The sequence below is a fragment of the Coloeus monedula genome, assembly GCF_965178545.1.
Source record: "Coloeus monedula genome assembly, chromosome: 16".
In the NCBI taxonomy this organism is placed as follows: Eukaryota; Metazoa; Chordata; class Aves; order Passeriformes; family Corvidae; genus Coloeus; species Coloeus monedula.
In genome coordinates, this window is record NC_138796.1 from 7,584,006 (window position 1) to 7,600,083 (window position 16,078).

A 16,078-nucleotide genomic window follows, 5' to 3' on the forward strand; every position below is an offset into this window, starting at 1 on the left:
TGATGGCAGAAATCAAAGTCAGCCCTTCCACGTGATGCCTCTGGAAAAGCTGCAGGCCCAGGAACTGCAGGGCAGGACTCAGCAGGGCAAGGCCGGATTTGAAGCAGCTGTTTGTGATTCACTTACACCTCCTTTCATACAGAAAATTTGGGGTTAGGACCCTTCCTTGCCTCGCTGGCCCCTGGATTTTGTCCAGATCCAGTTTTGGTTTCAGCTGGGAGAGTTTGGCAGCAGCGCCGAGGGGACACCCTCCAATAATTCAGGTTTTCCCTCTCTATGGGGCTGTAAAAGAAATCAGACCCAGGAGCTCGTGCTCAGCCCCAGCCTGGCTGTCCATCCATGCTCCAGCCCCTCCTGAAGCGTTGGGAAACCTCTGTGCCCAGAGAAATCCTGGATTTCCCATCCCTGGAAGTGTTCAAGGCCAGGCTGGAGCAGCCTGGGATAGGGGAAGGTGTCCCTGCTCACAGCAGGGGGTGGAATGAGAATCTTTAAGGTATCTTCCAATCCAACCCATTCCAGGATTCCATGAGCTGTCCAACAGCAGGAAGATGGAACCTAGAAGTGCTTTCCAGGTCATTCCATGCCTTTCTTCCCTTTTCAATTTGCTGCTGGGCTGATAATGGCCACTGCAGGGCCAAACCACGTCCTGACACCCGGATTGAGAGAATGAGTCAGAAATGCTAAAAAACCCTGGGAATAGTTCCATCTGGATTCCCGAAAATTTCCACCTCGAGCTCCAGTAGACCTGGGATAGCTGGAAATGCAGGGATTGGATCACAGCTGGATTTCTCAGGTCTGGAATTAATGCAGACCAAGAGCCCAACCCAGCAGCACCACTCGGGGTGAAGGTACCAGAGTACCCCACATTTCTCCCGCTGACAGAGCTGGAAGCTGCAATATTCCTGCTCCATGGGCACCCCAGCAACCTCTTTTCCCCAAATCCCCCTGGAATGCTGCAACTTCAATCACAAGAAGCCACAGGACTTGGGCAGGACCCCCCAAATTCACCATTCCCAGCTACTCTGGGGAGAGACCGGGATCCATCCCAGAGGGAAGGAGACGATCCCGGACAAACCCTTTGAAACACGGCTCATCCCAAAACCTTCCTGTGCCTTCCCTGACGAGGAGCAAGGCCCGATGAGAAAATTCTGCAAGGCCTTTGATGCTGCTAATGGCCATTACGTAACTGCTGCTTAATGGCTGTGCTCAGCAAACGCTTCCCCTGTGGTTCATCCTAAAAGCTCCGCTCTGCACAAAATCACGGAGCATTTAAAATCCCGACTCCAAGAGACCGACAGGGGCTCACTGGAGTTAATTATAGCGCCGGGGCCACCCAAGCAGGGCTGGGACACCACGATTTGGGCTTGGGAATGGCAGCTCAGGGGGGATCACTCTGAGCGCGGAGGGTTTTGGCGAGTGGCAAATTCCTGCTGGGGGTGGCAGGAGAGGGTTTGGAGCATCGGGATGTGGGCGTGGAATCACACCCGTGGCAGAGTCATCGATTTTCCACTCTGCTGGGATGAATAAATGCCACCAGAGCTGGTCCAGAGAACAGGGAAAGGCTCAGGGAGCTGGAAGGGCCAGGAGTGAGCAGTGAGAGGCAGGAGCAGGACCTGAGGGATGAGCCGTGCCTGTCTCGCAGACAATCCCAGTGCAGACAGCAGATGATTACCCAGGGATGGAATTACAGGTTCCATCTCCTCTCCCGGAGTTAGAGCTGCCCTGAGAGCTGGGCTGGGGCATTTCCTCACCTCGGAGCCACCGACAGCTCTGACAGGAGCCTTTGGGAGGATTTTCCCAGGGAAATCTCCCTTTTCCATGCTGGCTGCACTCGGTTTTCATCCCAGTGCTGTGCTGCGGGTGCTCAGGTGCGTCCTCACCTCAGGAAGGGGCAGGGGCACAACAGCCCCAGCTCAAGGAGTGCCCCAAAGCCTGGCATGAGCCAGGAGCCCTCGCAGCTCCAGCAGCACCTCCACGATCCCACTCTGAACCCAGCAGGAAGAGCCCAGGGCTGGCAGCAGGCTCCAGAGGAACAACCAGGTGCAGGACTCATCCAGGGAGCTTGCGCAGGAGCCAAAGGCACCAGGAACAAAGACAAGCACCAGAATCCCGACTAAAAATCCTTAAATAACCTCATTCTGAGACTAAGAGCCTGGGCTGGGCTTAAGTCGAGCTGCTGGGCCTTGGGCAGGGCTGGGGGTCCCAGGTGAGGCTCAGGAGGGCAGTGAGGGTCAGTGATCAGAGGGGCTGCTCCACGCAGCTGCCCGGCCTGGGAGAACTCAAAGGAAAATTCGCCTCCTTAAGGTTAGGCTCGATGATCCTGGAGGTGTTTTCCAGCCCTAAGGATCCAGGTGCTGCCCGTTCCCGATGCCTGTCCCACACTGGGAGCCGTGTCCCAGTGATTTGAATGCTTTTCACATCCAGCTGCTGATCTCCAAACCCCAGCAAGGATTTACCTCTGGGTTTCAGCAGCAACTCCAACTCACCAACCCCCTGCCAGTGTGCTCGGTGACCCGAACTGTTGGGAGAACTGGGAATTCGTTCTAAATCCTCCAGTTCCCAGAGTCAGGGATCTCAGGCAGAGCTGATCCAACCCATTCCCATCCTCATCCTGAGGGTGCAGCAGGAAAACACGGAAGAGCCACTCAAACCATCAGGAAGTCGCTGACAAATGGGATTTTTTCAGACAAAAAGCTCCCAGCTGGACCCAGAGCCCTGCTGAGGGCTGGGATCTTTCCAGCAAGGGCCAGAAAGGAAGAAAAAGATGGAGAATTTTTCCTTTTGCTGTACTTACATAGCAAAATTCCTGTCTAGGAAGCACCTGTTCCTCAGCAGCCCCGCCCAGAGCTGGACCCCGACAATCCCGAAGATGAAGAAGACGAAGAAGCACAGGAGGAGGACATTGCCTAACATAGGCAGAGTGTCCAGCAGCAGGGTCACCAGGATCCTCATACCTGTGGGAGAAGGGAAAACCGCATTAGGATGGGAAGAAGCCACCATTCCCAAGCTGGATGCACAGAAAATTTGGGATGTTGGTGTTTTCCCCCAAAGCCTGAGGCTGGAAAGGGAGGGGAAGATGCCAAAGGCTCAGCAGGGAATGGGAACAAACAGCAATCTGCAGAGGGTGGATCCAAGAGTGGGGTTTCCAGGTGTTTTCCAGAGGGCTCAAGGACACATGAGCTGCAAGATGATTTTTCCTGGAGAAACACTCCTGGGAATCATCAGGCTCCGGAGGAATTGTCAAAATACGGATTTGTAAACACAGCAGACTCCTCTGATGGATCACAGAAACTGCTCCCCTAAAAACCACGGAGCCTGGGGTGGGATGGGAGCTGGGCCTCCAACACAGAGAATTCCTCTTCCATGGAGAACTCCTCTCCTTGCTGGACACAGGGAAATTCCGGAAAGCTGGGAAAGCAGGGGAATTCTGACTTTGAGGGTGGAAAGCAGGATGTGAATGTTCCTCCCTCCAAAGAAAGCTCTGCTCCCTTTCCCTCCTCATCCAGAGGCTGTGGGAGACCTTCCCACCGGTCCCACACCTCTCCATGAGCCCTGGGCTCCCCCAGCCTCTGGTGCCAGGGAAATGCCGATTTCCAGGCCAAATATTCCGACTCAAACATTCCAACTCGAGGAATGGGAGCCTTTCAGAGCCTCAGCCAAGCCTGGCATTCCCAGCACCTTCCTGGTGGGAGGGTAAGGAGGACTGGGAAAGGAGGCAGGGATGGGGCTGGGACTGGGGGCTGCCCCTCTCACACCTCAGGGCACCTCCAAAGTCGAGGATAAAATGGGAATAAAATGGGAATAACGACTTGGAGCTCAGCAGAGGTTCAATGAACCTCTGGGACAGGGCCAAACCATTATTCCAACAGCTGATAACGGATGAACTGAGGAAAAGAGGGAAGAGACAAAGGCAAATCCTGAATTATAGGAGGGAATAAAGCCAAATGCAAGCCTTGGGATCCACAGGGATCAAGTTCATGGCATGGTGGGAATTGTGACTGCTGGCAAGGAGACCCGGCTGGCTTTGGAGGGATTTATCCCACTGAAATCCTCTTCCTGCCTGCCCGGGTGAAGCCTTCTCTCCCTGAATATTCCCGGGATGTGCTCTCCATGAGTCATCCCGTTGGATCTAGGCACTCACTGTTCCCCCAGCAGATTCCATTGGCTTCTCCCGAGCTGTGCCTGACGCCTCTCCCGTAATTCCATGGTGCTGAGCCTGGAATCTGCAGCCCTCAGGGGTGGGTGCTGGGAGAACCAGGGTCTCCAGGAGAGCGGTGTCTGTCCATCCCAGCATTCCCACCCGTCCATCCCAGCATTCCCAGGCACTGCTGGCAGGAGCTGGGATCCCATCACACCGCTCCTCGTGTGGATTTGCCAGCGGAAATCCAAGGGAGCCAAATCCCAGGGAGCCAAGCGGGGCTGGAGCTGCCACCACCCTGTCAGGCGGCACGAGGGCATCCGCCAGCCCGGCCAAGAATTTCCAGCTAATTAATAATTAGGGATGAGTAACGACCTCTGCATCCAGAGCCTTCCGAGGTCTCCGTGCCCAGCTGGGCCTTGGCTCCGGTGCAATTCCAGCTGCTGGCACCGGATCCTCTCCGGAGAAGAGGCAGCCTGTGCCAGCCACCCCATCCCTGTCCCTGTGCTGTCCCAGTGCCACCCTGAGGGAAGGGACGGAGCAAATTCCATCCTCTGGAGCTGCAGAGGAGGCAGAGGGGGTTTGGGATTCCTGGTGTTTATTCCCAATGTGTCCTGTCACACAATCATGGAATACCCCGAGCGGGAAGGGACACACCACGATCATCAAATCCCACTCCCGGCCCTGCCCAGGAGCAAATCCAACATTTTCCTTGCAAATCCACCTTTGGAAAACAGAACTCACTCAATCCCCATTGGAAAGACGATGCTGGGATCTTCTCCCGTTTTTTCCTCCCCACTCTCCCTGACATCCTCCCTCTTTTTTCCAAAAATGGGTAAAATTTCTCTCCCTGTGCCAGACAATTTTTTCCTGCTCAGCTCCTTTTGGAATTTGGGGTTGTTCATCCTGGAGATGGAATCCGGCTGTTCTCCAGCCACTCCATGGGGTGTCCAGTGTGCCATGGGAAAAGAGCAGCACTGGGGCTGAACCAAGGAGCAGGATTTTCATTCCCATTCCGTGGGATGCCTGGTTGAAACCACACAGCAGGAAAATAGAAATGAAAAGGAGAAGAAAAATTGAAAAATTAAAGAAAAAAGATTTTAAAATAAATTAAAACTAAAAAATAGAAGTAAAAATAAAAATTAATAAAAATAAAAGTAAAAATAAAAATAAAACCAAAAATGAAAGTAAAAATAAAAATTAAAAAGAAATGAAAATAATAATAATAATAATAAAAATTAAAATTAAATTTAAAAAATAAAAATAAAAATAAACAAAAAAGAAAATAAAAATGAAAATAAAAATTAAAAAATTTAAAAAAACTTAAAATAAAAAAACATAAAAATAAAAATAAATAAAAATAAAGGTAAAAATAAAACCAAAAATTAAAATAAAAAAATTTAAATTAAAATTAAATTAAAAAAATAAAAGTAAAAATAAAAATAAATAAAAAGAAAAATGAAAAGAAAAAGAAAATATAATTATTAATAAAAATAAAGATAAAAATGAAAAATAAATAAAACTAAAACTAATAAAAATAAAGATGAAAATTAAAAAGAAAACATGAAAATTAAAATAAAAATATCAAAAATAGAAATTAAAAAATAGACAATTTTAAAAAACAAAACAAAAATATTAAAAAAACCCCAGTGAGCACTTCTGAAAAAATATCCACGACTCCAAGCCCCTGGCGAGTGTAAGAATTGCAGGAATTCTGCTTTTCCGGTGCTTCGGAAGGAAGAATTCCTACCAGAAATGATGTTTTTATTGGCCGCGGTTCTTCTTTCTGCTCTGGACAAACGGCACCCAGCCAAAATCATCCCGGGGGTGAATTTATGGTGCCTGGAAGCAACGAGCTGACAGTGCTGGCTGGATCCCAGGAAGAGCCCAGGAACCCCAGGGATCAATCTCCAGGCTGGTTCTCCCTCTTTCCCTGGATTTAATGCCGGGTCCATCTCTTCTGAGCCAGCTGGGAATTTTATCTGCTCCACATCCTTGTGGAAAATCCCATTCCCAACTCCCAGAGCTGCGAATGGCATGGATGGGGCTGCGCTGTTGCCACTGCTCGGATGCGCTGGAATTCCAAGGAAATCCCTTGGATGAGCTGTGCCATCCCCATGGATGAAAGGCTGAAAATGTAGCCACAAAAATCCAGGGATGTCCCCATCCCTTCTCCACAGGTTCTGGAATATATCGATCTGAAACAGCAAAATTCCCGAGGTTCCAGGTGCATGGGGTTGGTGTCTCCCAGACAAGTGGAGGCTCCAGGAATGGGGATATTTCTGGGAATAATTTCTAGGAATCCTAATCCTGGCGCTTGCTCAGGGCTTGGGTGGTGGTGTCAGCCCAGGTGGTGTCAGCTCAGGCACCTCCACTCCAAACTCGCTGGATTTTATCCCATGGAATATTAACCGAACAATGGGGTATTTTCTATCACCTGTCTGTTGGAAAAATGTGCAAATCCCATGGGAAGTGCAGTGAAAACAGCCTGGAAGGCTCATTCCACGTCGGAGCTCAGGGAGACAAACGTGAGAGCAAAATTCCACCGAAAGCTGGAGTTGTTTGGATCCCTGGAGCTCGGTGTAAATCCTTAAATTCCCCTGGCTGCTGCCCTCAGCCCAGCTGATCCCAGCTTGAGATTCCCACTATTCCATGCGAGTGCTGTGAGGGGTTTTGTGGATTTGAAGGAGTTCAGAGGGAGCCTGATCCTCATCCCGGCCTGGAGCGCTCCAAGCCCAGCCGGTGCCAGGGTCCCTCTGCTCCACCCCATTGCAGCGAGGTCCCCAAATCCCAGAGGGAAACTTCCCTGGAGCTCCGAATCCCAGAGGGAAGCTCCGTGTTGTGCTTTTCCAAAACCCTGGCAACAAAAGCCCGTTAGGAAAACAAAGCTCCAAAGGGTTCCGTGGCTCTTTTCCGCCTCTCCTTTTTTCGGTCTTGTTTTTCCCTCAGGATGTCACTGTGGAATTCGCTGCTTTTATTCCTTGTTTTCCAGAAAAATCCTGTGGAATTGGAGTTCAGAGAGAAACTCCCGAGGCTCCTGGGTATAAACATCCATCTGCTCCCTCACATTTTCCTCAGAGGGCCTGGAATCAAACTCCTTCTGGCGGAGGTTGTTTGGCTGTCCCTGGATGTGCTGACAAGGAATCCAGGCAGGATGTGGGGCTGGATCACCCCAAGTGCTTTCCAAAAGCACGGGAAAAATCCCTTTTCCCTTTCTGCGAGGATCCCCGTGATTTCCGTACAATGCTGCTGCATTTGAATTGGAGTGGATTTGGGTTGGGAACGGCTGGAATTGCTGTGCAATGAGCACCTTGTGCGGGATGGCTCAGCAGCTGGGAGATTCCAGTGGGGAATTATTCCAGTGGTGTGCCTCGGCTTTCAAATTGGATTTAGAAGCCAAGCAGCTGAAGCCACTTGAAAACGGATTTAGGAGCCACTTGAACTTCCTATCGAGGATGATCCCAATTTTGCTTCACACGGAGCAAACCCTCTGTGGGATTTTAGCAGCAAGGGAGGCTCCTGAGCTGCTAATCCCGAACATAAAGTCATGGAAAGACCTTAAATCTCTGAGGAGGGAAAATGAACCCAGCAGGGCAAGAAGATCCCTCTTGGAAGTGACCTTTTCCCTTCCGTTGGAGGAACACTGTTTACTTTACACCACGAGCAGAGCTGTTTTCCTCAGAAAAGCCACAAAAACGTTGGAAAACAGCCCCGAGGGTCAATTCCCTGCTCCTTGGCCTTTCCTAACACCAATTACGAGGATGACGAGCTCTAACTCGCCATTAAAAACTCAAATCAATTAATTTCCTCTCAGTAGCAGGGGAGCAGATTCCACAAAGCAGGAATCCATGTGGGGTGGGGTTATCCCCATGCTTTCCCAGTTTTCCCAGACTGAGCTCAGAAATCCAGGTGGGGTGGGGTTATTCCCATGCTTTCCCAGTTTTCCCAGACCGAGCCATGCCTGGGATGGTGTCACTTACTTGGGACCCTGTTGATGGCCCGCAGTGGCCGCAGGACGCGGACGGTGCGGATGGCGGAGAGGCTCACGTTGTGTCCATCCAGGGAATATTCCATCATCCTGCAGGGAAAACAGGAAAGGGGTCAGGATGGGGATGCTCTGGCTTTGGAATTGGGGTCAGGCTCTTGGAATTGGGGTCAGGAAAAGCTTTGCTGCCTGCAAGCCCAGGGGTGCAAATCCACCCACTCTGTGTTTCCAGTTTTTCCAGTGGATGCAATTCCATGTGCCTGGGAGTGTCCCAGGCCAGGTTGGATGGGGTTTGGAGCAACCTGGGATAGGGAAGGTGTCCCTGCCCATGGCAGGAGTGGGATGGGATGAGCTTTAAGGTCCCTTCCAACCTTTACCGTCAGCACAGGGAACACTTTGGAAAGCAGGATTTTCCTCTCAGGATATGAAGGAACATCCAAGGACACAGGAGAGGGAATCTTCAGCAGGAATTGTGGGGACAAGGCAAGGGGGAATGGGTTCACACTGAAAGAGGGGAAATTTAGGTTGGATATTTGGAAGGAATTCTTTCCTGTGAGGGTGGAGAGGCCCTGGTATGGATTCTCAGAGAAGCTGTGGCTGCCCCTGGATCACCGGAAGTGTCCAAGGCCAGGTTGGACGGGGCTTGGAGCAACCTGGGATAGGGAAGGTGTCCCTGCCATAAGATGATCTTTAAGGTCCCTTCCAACCCAACCCATTCCATGATTCCATGAATTTGCAGGACAAGGAGCTGCACCCCAGCTTTTGTCTCCCACCGTGACCAAACCTGAATCTCCAACAAACAAACAACGCACAAATAATTTAATTCCATTTGAGCCTTCCAAATGAAGAACGTTTCCTTCTTCATTCTTCCTCCCCATTCGCCTTAAACATTTCTGGGAAGGACCTGGAGTCAGTTTTCCTTCTCTTTTCCATCCATGGGTGGCAAACGTGTGCAGAGTTGTTGTTTTAATGGGGTTACAGCCACTTAGCCTGGCTGGAATTACCATTTATGGCTTTCACTCCAGGGGAACGCTTGGAAATACATCCCAAATCCCTCCTGTTCCAAGAACACAACAGCATCCAAAGCATCCCTGCAAGGGAGCTGTTGCATCCCATGGAAAAAGAGGTTTCGCTTTGGGTTTCCAAAGAAACAAACAGATATGGAAGGCCAGAGGCAAGTCCGAGCCGAGCTGCTGCCTGGGCATTTGGGAAGGGTCAGTGAGAAGAGATTTCCAATGGAATCTGCAGCCAGGATGGAGCAAAGTCCATCAAAAATCCACAGCCAGAGGGCTGAAGGAGCAGCAGGATGGATTTGCGCCATCAGCAGACGGAATTCTGGGATCCTGCCAGCCTTGCTCCCGTTCCTCCCTGCCTGTGTGTCCCAGCTGGGCGCTGCCGGACCCTTTCCGGCCTGTTGGAATCTCTGCCCGGCTCTCCACGGTTTAATTGGGAATATCTGGCTCTCCTGAGATTTCCCACTCTGCCGGCTGTGTCCTGCAGCTCTTTGAGGTCACCCCTGGCATCTCACTGATGTGACTTTGCCTCTTACCCTCAATTTGCCGTGCAAAATTCCTGATGATTTGGAGCTGTTTTGGTGATCAACTTCCAAAGATTTTTTCTCCTGGGGGAAGGAGCGAGTCTTTATAAATCAGAAGCTTGTCCATAGGAACTGAGCCAAAACCGAGGAACAGGAGCCACTGAGGACATGGCTGAGTGGTGAAATTGGTGGTGGGGCTGGGTTGATCCATTCTAACCTTAATAATTCCATGATTCCGAGGGCTTGAAACCCCAGCATGGCACAAAGCCAGGGTTTCCATCTGCCGTGTGCTTGCGAAGCTGGAGCAGAGCACTGGGAAGCCTCAGGAAGGACCACACAGTGGGAAAACCTTGGAAATGCCCGTTCCCACCTGCAGGGAGGGGTCTGGAGCCAGCTCCAGGTGTTGGCTCCAAATTCCTTGTGGGAATTGCCCAAGTGGGGCTTAAAGTCCCTGAAGTGCCAATGCCGGGCCCGGCTCTGTTCGCTGGTGTGGGCCCAGCTCAGCACAGCCCAGAGTTATCCAGAGGCTGAGGGAGGGAATCGGAGCGTAACCGATTCCAGTGGGGAACTCCTCATGGAGTGGAAAAGGAGCAGGGAATGCTCCAGGGGGAGCTGGGTTTGTCCTCCAGGAAGCACATCCATAATTAGCAAATTAATGGGACAACTCCCAGGGCCTCACTTTCACTTGGCCCTTGGAGCGGAGCTGATGAAAGATGGATAATCCAAGATCTGAGTTCTGATCCCGGTACTTTGGCTTTCCAGGATACTCCATTGAAGATTTGAAGGAAACACTCAGGGGGATCCACGTTGCCCACCGAAGCCTTGATGGATCCCAGACTGGACTCCCTCCAAGCAGTGAAATTATTGGAAACCTCCATGGAAAAGCCAAAGATTTCTTCGCAAGGCCAAGTGTGGGGTCCTGTCCTCAGATCCCACCTGTAGATCAAGAATCTCTTGGGAATGCCCCACAGAAACCACTGGAGATGGGAATTTTGGATGGATTGGCACTTGATAGGTGATTCCCTACCCTGAAAAGCAGGAGGCACAAGGCTTTGGGATGTCTTATGCCATCAACAGCTTCCAAACCTTCAGCTGTCGGATCCAAGGCATATCCTGGGAGCTTGGGATGTCTCCAGGGACTGGATGCACCAGGAACCTCTCGATTTCAGCTCTCCTGATGCCAGGGAAACGCTTTCAACTCGGCTGCTGGGCAGACGGAGAGGCTGTGAGTTCCGCTGGGCTTGAAATTTTCCAGGGAACATTTCTCAGGCGAGGAAAACATGAAAGGACTCTGGGAGCTGGGAGGAACTTCAGACACGATCTGTGCTGGAGGCAGGAGCTGTGTTTATTTTGTAGCTTCCCTGCTCCCTTTGGAGCTGCTGCTGAGGCAAATCAGCTCCTCTGAGGAGGCAGAACAGGCAAATGAAGTGCTGCCCATCACTTGTTTCCCTTCTTATCCCAAAAAACCTTGGAATAACTTCAGCACATCCATCCCCTCACTGGAAAAAGCCTTGTCATTCCAGGGGGGAGTTCCCTGCTAAAAACAGCTCCAGGTTTAGGAGGATTGAAGGGTGGGGGCTTCTCCTCCCCCAGGGGTGCTCCCAGCTCCAGCTTTTCTTTGGAGAGATGGGAAATCATATCCCAGGTACAGCTCAAATCCACCAAAACCAGCTGGAGATAGCCCAGGATCAGCCAGGGAAGGGGATTTTCTTCTTCCTATCTCCAGGTTGAGTAATGCCACACCTGCAGCAGCACCTCCTGCTGATTTCATCCTCCTCAAACATATCCCAGCCATGGAAGGTGAGGAAAAACCTTGGAAAACTCCCAAATGGCCTCACCAGCCACTTTCCCCGTCATTCCAACAGCAAAATTCCTGCTCCAAAGCTGCCCCTGAGGATGAGCAGAGGGCTCAGCCCTTCTGCCTCCATGGGGTCCTCCAGTCCTGGGGTGGGGGCATCTCTGAGGAGCTGGGGATTTTCTGCTCATCCTCAGGAGAGCTCATCCCGCATATCCAGTGCGGAAAAACACCCTCAGCATGTTGGTTACAGGTGGCAGAATCCCGATCCCGAGTGTTCCCTGCTCTTCCCCTACCACTCCTCTCTTAAACACTGCAGCAGCTTTATAGGAAAACGTAATTAAGGAAAAAATAATTAATAATAAGGGTTTGGTTTTTTTGCTGTCCCTGATGTTCCTTCCCGGGCTGGAACTGCACCCGAGTTCTGAGGAAGTGCCGCTCAGGAGAGCTCATGTTTTATTCAGAGCACTAAAACCATCCCTAATTGTATTCCAGACAAATAACACGGAGCACAACAAAACCCCATTAGTGCAGGGAAGATGGCCCAGCACTAATGGAAGGGGAAAAATGCCCCAACACATTCCAAGGATGTTTTAATTAACCCCAGGTCGGTCATTAGGAACGCAGGAACGCAGAAGTCAGGCAGCAATTAAAGCTTTCCGTCCCTTCCCAGGATGTACGGAGCAGGTAGGAGAGCCTGGGGTATCCAAAGCCATTTATTTATTGGGGGGGAAAAAAAAAGTCTGAGCTTTGCCAAGGTTTTACTCCGCTCCATTATTCCCTGTGGGAGAGAGGGAAGTGGTGTCAAAAGCAACAGGATCTTCCTTGGAGCTGTTTATTAACACATCCTGCACAAACCAGCAGCTGGGGGAGAGGGAATGAATCCAGGAGGAATTGAAGAAAAACCAGGAGGAATTTACAGGAAGCTTGGAATTTGGGTTAACTCCTGGTCAGCTTTTCCCCCTGGGATTTCAACCTTCTTAGTGGGAGTCTGGGGCTGTGTTCTCCTTGTTTGCCCCATTCCTGCCTCACTCCGGGGGTGGTACGGGGTAGGAATGGGGCTGAGCTGCTCTGGGGGTTTTATTTGGAGACAACAGCACCGGGACATGTGGATCAGCTCAGGATGCGTTGATCTGACGGACATGAAAGGATTGCTACAAAAACCCCACAGCTCTGCCTGATACTCACAACTCACCCCAAACCCAGCATGGTTTTGGGGTGGGGATTAAAAGGTCTGACTTGGGAGGTTCTGCCTCCCCAGGCATTCTGAAAACCAGCCAGGACAAGGCACGGATGTGGCTCGCTGGGATTTTCCCGCTCTCAGGATAAAGGGATGAAGTGGTTACTGACCCTGCCATGACGATGAAGAAATCCAGGCGATTCCAGGTGTCCCCAAGGTAACACTTCTGCCCGAAGATGCCCAGGGCCACCATCTTGATGACCATTTCCACGGCAAAGAAGGCGAAGATGAAGTCGTCAAACGCCTGGAGAGCGGGAAAAGAGGATTTGAGTCAGTCCTGCTGTGCTCGGAGAGGGAGCGATCCGAGCGCTCCCACCCACAGGGACATCCCATGTTCCCTTCACCAAAGTGCCACCTACCAACCCCAAAATCAAAGCTGCAGGGTGGTGGCACCCCCTGGCACAGCTCCTGGCTCATTCCAGGGCTTGGGAAGTGCCCCCAGCTTCTGCTCATCCACACGAGGATGTCACAGGGCTGGAGCTCTTCGGCTCCGGAGCCAGGCTGGGAGAGCTGGGAATGTTCACCTGGAGAAGGGAAGGCTCCAGGGAAACCTCAGAGCTCCTTCCAAGGCCTAAAGGGGCTCCAGGAGAGCTGGAGAGGAATTTGTCTTTATGAACCAACTTTCCCTTAAGAAACTACACAGGAATTTTGCTCCATAATTTCAGTTCATTTAATTACTGGCACCCAAACGCCTCCATAACGAAGTTCAGGCTTTTCCACCTCATGTTCCACCCTCCAATCCCTCCTGCAGGCTGGGACAAAGCAGGGATAATGGGGATTTTCCAGCCCTTTCCTGCCTAAAACCTGTCAGGAAGTGTCCCAGGCCAGGTTGGATGCGGTTTGGAGCAAGCTGGGATAGGGAAGGCGTCCCTGCCCATAGCAGAGGTGGAATGGGATAAGCTTTAAGGTCCCTTCCAACCAGTTTGGGATTCCATGGAGGATCCCAGTGGCCTTCCCGTATGGCTGGAACACCCCGAGGGAAGGAAAGCAGCAGCTCCATGTGGGATCCAAAGGAGCCAAGCTCGTCCCACCAGCACATCGGTGATCCAGGGTCAATGTCATACGTTGGGAATGAGGGAAGTTATTCCCAGCTTGTGGAATGTGCGGGAAGCCAAGGAGCTGCCCACACAGCAGGTGCCCGGGATGTGCTTCCAAAGCTGCTCCGGCGGGCAGATGGCAGTGAGGGGATGCCGGGAGGCAGCAGGGAGGGACGAGGGTCAGGCCTGATGTCCCCTGAGCTCGGGGTGGCCAACGGGGCTGGGGGCTCTGGATGGGGGAGAATTCCCAAATCCACTTGTCCTGGAATGTGGAGGAGAGCAGGGATGGGCTCATCCCATGTTTTTTGCTCATGGAGAAGGGAATGGAGTGACAAAGGCAGTCCCTGGTGTCACACTGCACGGAGCAATCCCAGCAGGAGCTGGCTGGAATGGAACCGACGGAGGGGAGGGAGAGATTCCCCCTCATGGCGTTGGCCGTGGAATCATGGAATGGTTTGGGTTGGGAAGGACCTCAAAGCTCATCCAGTGCCACCCCAGCCAAGGGCAGGGACACCTTCCCTAGACCAGCGTGCTCCAAGCCCCGTCCAAGCTGGCCTTGGACACTTCCAGGGATGGGAGTGCAGGAGTTTTGTGGTGTCCAAGGAATCCAGTGGGATCTGGCTTCCCACTTCTGAGCCCCCCTGCCCTTGTTAAGGAGGGACAGAAAGGATCTTGTTGGGACAGGCCCAAATTAGGCCTCACCCAAAGCAGAGCCCACACAGGCCAGGCTTTGCACGCCTCGGCCTATTGGAAAACCCATCCCTGCGGGAAAGCTTTTCCCGTGGAAAAGGAAAACGATGGGGCTCCCATCTCCCAGAGCAGCCACCCCCTGCATCCCACAAATCGCAGGGATAAGGGATCCTCACCTCCAGGATGGTGCAGCGCTCTGACTGGCATTCCACGTCCTCGCAGGGCTGGAACATGCCCAGGGTGACGCAGTTGAGCAGGATCACCAGCATGCTCACGTGCTCGAACCAGGTGCCACCGGCGTTAAGGACAGCACAGCTTTGCGAGGGGACAGCCCAGGCAACGTCCCATGGACACATCCAAACCCTCCTCCCATCCCAGCCCTTTCTCCCAGGCTTTTCCCAGCTCCCAATCCCGAGTTTTAGCAGGGAATCACCCCGCATCAAGAGAGCAGCACCAGAACGGTGCCTGGTTCCTTGCTGCCATCCTGCTGTCCTTGTTTCCCTCTGGAGTTGTGGGGATGGGGTTCTCTCATTCCAACCCAATTCCCGCATCTCGAGGAGGGACAGATTCCACATCCTGATGGACAAAGGGAAAACAGAGCCAAGCTGGTGGGGCCAAGGATGGGAATGTTGGGATTCAGGATCATGAGTGCACAGAAAAGAAGGAAAGGGCTCCCAGTTGGAGTCTCCAGTCTTTAAAAAAACCCGTCTTCCTTACGGGATCCACCAGCGCTCAATCAGCCGATAATTAATTGATCTAAGTAGGAAGTGGTGATTTGCATCAGTGCAAAATAGGCCCAAAGTTGCTGTTTGCAATTAAAAATCCCACAAAAAGACAGAATAATTCCATAAATTGAGCGGGAACGAGAGAACTGTTCCCAGGGAAAATAACTGAAAACATCTGGATGGGAATAAATGTTCTTTGCTTCCAAAGCCACACGTGGGGGAGGCAGAGAGAAGCGCAGGCACTGAATTGTTTCTGATAACAGCAATTCTCTTTGGGAACCTGGATAAAAAACCCTTCCGTGTTGATTCCTTAGGAATATTTTATCCAGGATTTTTTCAGTTCGCGATAAAATTTATTCTTTTTCCAGGGCTTCGGTCTAAAGCTGGTTTTGCCCATTCTTATTTATCCAGAAGGGGGGAAAAAAAGGTAAAATCAGTGGGGTCAAATCCTGCAGATCCCTAAAACCTGATCCCAATCCAGTTCTTGTTTTAGAGGGGCTTTAATTGGAAAATTCCGAGGTGGGAAAACCTTGGAGTTGGGAATGAACAGGACAAACTTGGAAACATGCTTGTCTAAGATGGAAATAAATGTAGGAAATCAGAGAAATAAAGGAAATAAAATTCCAGTCCCCACGGGAGTGAAGCAGGAGAAGCTCCTGATGGGATTTTTCCATCAGGAAAATTCCCATGCTGCAATTCCAATGTTGGTTTAATTTCTCCCTCCCTCCAATGATTTCTTCCTGATTTTTCCCATCTTTAGGAGCTGTTTGGATGCTCTTCCCTCTTCCCTGACTGGAAGCACAGGGACAATCCCGCCCCAAATCAGACCCAAAAAACCCCAACCACGGCCACTCCCAATATTTGCACGGAGTGATGGGATCCATGTGAAATTCCCTATAGACAGGGCTCCCGCGCTATTCCCAAGCCTCCT

The 16,078-nt window shown here is 51.4% G+C and overlaps 1 protein-coding gene across 1 annotated transcript in view; it reads right to left on the bottom strand.

Moving 5' to 3' along the window:
• The window catches only part of CACNA1H (calcium voltage-gated channel subunit alpha1 H), a gene marked incomplete at both ends in the record, with an annotated part of 158,083 nt that overhangs the window by 92,638 nt on the left and 49,367 nt on the right, over positions 1–16,078 (bottom strand). The window contains 4 exons of the mRNA XM_082291933.1: positions 2,795–2,954; positions 8,119–8,216; positions 12,806–12,939; positions 14,599–14,710. Of these exons, the coding sequence (XP_082148059.1) occupies positions 2,795–2,954; positions 8,119–8,216; positions 12,806–12,939; positions 14,599–14,710 (504 nt within the window). The remainder of the gene's footprint in view (positions 1–2,794; positions 2,955–8,118; positions 8,217–12,805; positions 12,940–14,598; positions 14,711–16,078) is intronic.